Consider the following 6,000-nt stretch of genomic DNA (forward strand, 5'->3'; position numbering starts at 1 on the left):
CTATCGACTGCTCTGTAGCCTCAACATCGCATCCACCGACTTCCACCTGGTTCTACATTTGGAAGATTTTTAGTGGGACAGTCCAATAGCAATGAAGATATGACTAATCGTGCAAAATTAAGAATATGGCGGCAGACTTCTTTAATGAGGAATAAAAACGACCTGTATGACGATATGCAAAGTTTCTCAATCTTGGAAGTGACTATGTTGAAAAGTAGATAAATATATGTGTAAATTTTTGATGACAAAAAATGTTCAAAATGTTTCTTTTTATCAATGAGAACCCACTTTCCAAATACCCTTCATACTTTATTTGTTCTCTGAAATAAAGTATTTATATATACAATTTGTTAAAAATGACAAAATCATGAAATTGAACTTGTGACGTATATGAGTAAAATATTTTTTCCCTAATTTTCTATTTCTATTTTTATTATTAAGAATATTTTATATTAATATGTAATTCAAAATTTTTTTATAGGTTAGCCACTTTGGCAGGAGCCCTTGGATGTAAAGTTGTTATTCACAAAGACCAGCTAACAAAAAGGATAACAAAAACTGCAATTTTGACTATTCCATTGTATGTATTAAGTGAAAAGACACAAAAAAGAAGAACTTAAAAGTTATATAAATGAATAAATTTGATATGTAAATTTGTTATAAATAAATAAATTACGATTCATTGCCGAGGATCTTTTTCTGTTAAGAGTTTAAATAAAAATTTATAGCAGATACTAAAAACAAAAATGGAACCAATAATTGGCTATAAGTCTATTGTTCTCAAGAAGTGTTATAGAAAAATCTTTGATCCAATGTATTTTTTTGACAGAAGGATCGATAACTTTTAAAATCCTAAAAAAAATTTATATTTTTAAATCATCATCATCCAAAAAAACTGATATAAATTTATATCTTTCTTCCTGTTCTTTAGTTTTTAATGTATTAATAATAAAATAAGATAAATATGGTTAATGTTGTTCATCTTACTGGTAAGCACATAACTAAGAATGAATTTTATGAAGAATATTATCGTTTATGTGCATAATTATAAACAAAAATAAATTAGGAGCATGTCTTTATAATAATTATAATTATTATTCTTTGTTTCCATAGTACTATATTTCCTCAATTCTAAGACGTGCGGGTTTGATATGGAATTTTAAATTTTTTCTTATAAAATAAAAATTTTTAAATAAGTTTTGTTAATTAACAAGTTAGAATAACTACAAATAATATGAAATAGATAATATTTGGCAGTTCTATTTCTATGCTCTTCTGCCTATATAAATGCAATAAAATACATTATAAACGTAAAAAGGAGTTTAAATTGATGCTCGTTACTGGCAAAATTCATTCGAACCGATATGACCGTCGAGCAATATAGGCAAAAACGTCTGTTAATGGTTCCTAATGCACCATTTCGTCTATCTGCAATGACTTCTGATTGTTGGTTTGGAAAAAATAAACACCTTAAATTACTCCAGCAAGTATTATTTAATGAACAAAAATGTTTTAGACCCAGTTGATGAGCCTTCATCAGTTGAATACTCAATGGTCATTGAATTTTTGTATGTTCAATGACCATTGAGTATTCAACAACTGATGAAATCCATCAACTTGGTCAAAAACATTTTTTGTTCATTATATAATCCTTGATAGAATAATTTCAGGTGAGGGTTTTTTATCTTGAAGTTCTTCCTAGAGTTCCTTATTAATTTCATTATGTTTTGAACAAATGAAAATGGATTTAAAAAAGTAAGTCTTAGAATTTTGGAAGTACAGATGTAATACATGGAGGAAATATTTTTAACAGTTAATGCCAAATTTGATTTATTTGAAATTTTATAGTGTTAGTAATCAATATTAATTTTTAAAATAATAACTATCGAAGACTTTATTTCCATATGGACGTATATTAGGAAATGCAAACTTTATAAAAAGGCAATAAATATTCTTTCCAGCTAACACGATTAGAGTTGCAAACTCAGTTTTTTGGATGCTTCACTATGGATATAAAATGAAAACTAAATTCAATATGGATACTTTAGGGGTCCCTAGGATACCTAAAGTATCCATAATGAATTCAGAAAATTTACGTCGTACGGAACGGGTCGCCAAACTACGGCCGCCGGGCCGGAGCCGGCCCGCCGCCGCGCCGTACCACAAATGAGGTAAAATGTAATTATTTATATGGAAATATCGTAGCTTGTAGATAAACTTACTATGATTAAAAAATTAGAATAATTGTAAGTATAAATGCCAGAAGTCCAGTCTGATTTTTGCATCTGACAATAATAATTCTTAGGAAAATCGGCGAAATAAAAGTTTCGGCGACTTTTTGTGACTTTAGGTATCAGAGTGCTTTTTGTAAAAGTACCTGCAATGAAGTTTGCTGCAGCAATCGTGTTTATATATTGGTAAATAAATATGTTGGTTCTTTATTTTTTGTTTATTTGGTGTACTATATGGAACAAAATGGTTATGCGGCCCATACTCGTCATTCTCTCGGTTATCTGTTCTGCCGTGAAAAAAGTTTGGTGACCTCTGATATAGAACATGAGAAATGAAGGGATAAACGTTTGGAAATACATCTTTATGGCTCTAAATTCAGCTTTTAGACTTCACTTTTATGGTCTGTTCATCTCAAATCTCAGAATATTTAAAACTAATTTCAATTTGCTTTAATAATATTGTAGATTCTTAACTTACTTCATTACTGTTTTTCTGCTGTCACAGCATACACTGCTGTGACAATTAAGATTTTTTAAAATGGAATATGATAATGTTTACATGCAGTTTTCTCTTACTTTGTTCTAGGCTAATGCTAATGTTAAAATAAGCAAATGAAACATGTGCTAACACAAACTTTTTCATATAACACAATGTTTTAACACAAATTCATATTAACTTTAAAATATTTTTATCTTTCAACTGTACCATTACTGTGTTACTGGGATTTTTCTAAACTATTTAAAAAATTCCCTATGGCAAAATGATACAAATGTGTTCAAATATACTTATCCTGTATGAATTAGTCACAGTATATTCAAACTCCATTAGTGTCAGCTTTTCTAGATCTTTCCAGTGGCCGAGTTCAAACAAAGGAAAGAATTGTGGTATATCTCTGCACAGATTATTATGAAAGTGGATTATGTCATCATTAGATAATATATATACTCCACAAAAACTAGTACCAGTAGATTTGTTTTTTATAGTTACAAGAAATCTGTGGGGTGGTTTGAAACCTTTCATAATCATCAGAATTTTCCTTCAGTTTTTTCCACTTGATGGGATTTCTTTTCATTTTTCTACTTTTTCCTTCTTTAGAAAGTATTACTGCTTTGTCTTCTGAATTACGAGTATCCATTACTATATAAAAATACCATATTTAAATAATACTTATGAATAGTTTAAGAATAATCATCCAATCATTAGATAGAACAAGTAACAAACAAATAAACAGCAGAAAATTTATGTTAATGTTCCCAGATATTAGTGCTTGGGATGCAGTCAAATGTTTCTTTATAAAACATAAGTTTATGTAAAATATTCAGGTTCCTTATAGCAATAGCATGGCATTGTTTTTGTTTCAGTTTAACCATCAAGAACAGTTCCCTACTATTTTACTGTATGATACTGACAGTGATATTGTCACAAAGACACCATATAAATGAAAGGAAAAATTATTGAAAGGCTAAAAGTAGGCCAGTCTCAGATTTAGATGTGTCCACATTCAGAATGTATCAGATTCTTATATCCAGGCTTTTAGCCAGATTTCAATAAACAGGATGTTGGATATCAACCAGTAAGAGGATGTCCAAGAATTGCTATTCCTCATCAGGATCCCTATTTAATGTTAACAGCACATTATAACAGAGGAATGTCTGATAGGTAGTTCTCTGCAGAGCTGTCTACAGCCACTGGTATTAAGAGTTTTACAACAAACTGTATACAGAAAGCTTCAGGTAAATGTCAGAAGCCCAGTGTGTTGTGTTCTATTGGCTGTTGTGCACAGAAGACCATGTTTAAGATGGTGTCAAGAACATTGACATTGGACTTTGAATGAATGGGACAATGTTCTGTTCATTGAGAAGTTCAGGTACAGTCAGTCTACAGAACAATTCTCATTGATTTAGAATTGTCGATTGAATTATCATGGCCTGTAGTGGTATTAAGCATAATGAGTCGTGATACTATAAACCAGTCCAATTACTACAAAAATGTTTGGCTAAACTGAGTTACATATTTGTTGTGAAGAATGCCATTACTGCAATAAGGTACAGACAAAATTTTGGAATTCCAAGTGAGACTTTTTCAAGGTGCTGTGGATGCAGATTTCACTTTAATGAATGATAATGACCATGAATATAAGACTAAGCATGTCACTGTTGTTTATTGACAATGAAGATATTTGTCACATGGGCAAGCAAGATCTCTGGACCTAACTCCTGTAGAACTTGTGGGATGCTCTAGGGAGTTGCATCCCATCAGCTTCCTCCAAGAACATTTCAGAACAGAGCTGATAAACATTATAACCAACAATCATTGTGCAATATGTGTGCATTTAGGAGTCAACCACATGCATATTAATCATTTTCTGTGTAAAGATTTACAACAATGCTTAGTAATTTTTATTTTTGAATTGATGTAATTTAAATTGTTTTGTTGCATAAAGAATACAATGTTCTGCTTGTATGTTAAGTTTCACGTTCTTTCATTAGTTCCCGACATACGTCAAATAATGGTTATGCTTACTTTTTGAACACGAGTGCACTCACTACTTACTGCTTAATATATATATAAAGCAATTAGAACCTATAACCGGTGTGATATAAAAAAATAAAAATTAAAGAATGCTAATCACCACAAACGTTTTTGAACTGCTGGGAGTTCTTCTTCAGGTGTGAGACTGAATTACTAATGGGACAGAGCACACCTGAAAGAACTCCCAGCAGTTCAAAAACGTTTGTGGTGATTAGCATTCTTTAATTTTTATTTTTTATATCACACCGGTTATAGGTTCTAAGGGTGAAGTATTTTACACATCCTGATGTTCTCCAGTGCAGTTCAGTTGAAACACTTTTTATATTATTGTAAAAATCAGTAGATGCTATGTAAATTCTTACAACACCAATATTAATTATAAAGTTTATTTATAAATGTATGACATACATATATGGATTTTTTTTTCTAGATTTAATATTATAATTCAAAATGAGAGTAACTACAGTTTATTCTGTTAATTAACTGTATACTTCTGGCCCGGAAACGATAAAAAAAATTTTGCATTGCTTTCATCAGCAGTAGTAAAGAACAAATTAAGACATTATTAACTGGTAATATATCAATGATATTTTCTGCAAAATTCTCTCAATAGTATTTTGTCATTTTTATGCAAATTTAAGCTATACCTGTGTCGAGTACACTGCTACTAGGTGCAAGATGACAATGGAAGTGATCATATTGAGATGTTTTATTGCTAACACTTAGCCAACATTATTATTGCTAAGTTTTACAATAATAATTACTATTTTAAATTATTAGCAAGTTAACACAACTATCTAAACAATTGTAGATCTTAGCTTTTGGGTTGACTTAATAAAGGAGGCTTTATGGCAATAAAGTTGTAATAATTATACTTGTTTATTTTAGTTAATTAATTAAAAATCACCCAACCCAAGATTTGTTCCTGGATATTGTATATTATATAATTAATTATTCAATGGTTATTAACACAAATTACAACTAAATGCAATTTAAGGTCAATCTTAAGTAATCTATAAATGAAGGTCAAGGAAATAATGTAATTACTTAAGGTACATATTCATTTTATGTACCTTTATTTTATTGCGAAACAGATTATCGTCTTCTTTTTTATATGTAAATAATGTATTGTCAGCTATTTTATATTTTAACAGAAAATAATTTACTTAAAATTAATTATATACAAACAATGATGTGAAAGCATTAAATAAACACAGCTTTTCGTAACTAGGAAAA

General features: G+C 29.8%; 1 protein-coding gene across 2 annotated transcripts in view; it reads left to right on the forward strand.

Moving 5' to 3' along the window:
• LOC136980265 (DNA-directed RNA polymerase I subunit RPA49-like) overlaps nucleotides 1-692 on the forward strand; it is a 29,166-nt gene extending 28,474 nt beyond the window's left edge. For both annotated transcript variants that reach the window (XM_067276354.1, XM_067276361.1), the window contains exon 12: nucleotides 482-692. In XM_067276354.1, the coding sequence (XP_067132455.1) occupies nucleotides 482-620 (139 nt within the window). In that variant the 3' untranslated portion in view covers nucleotides 621-692. The remainder of the gene's footprint in view (nucleotides 1-481) is intronic.
• The last annotated feature ends 5,308 nt before the right edge of the window (nucleotides 693-6,000 follow it).

The sequence above is a fragment of the Centruroides vittatus genome, unplaced genomic scaffold (genome assembly GCF_030686945.1).
Source record: "Centruroides vittatus isolate TY-2023 unplaced genomic scaffold, ASM3068694v2 contig_1159, whole genome shotgun sequence".
NCBI lineage: Eukaryota > Metazoa > Arthropoda > Arachnida > Scorpiones > Buthidae > Centruroides > Centruroides vittatus.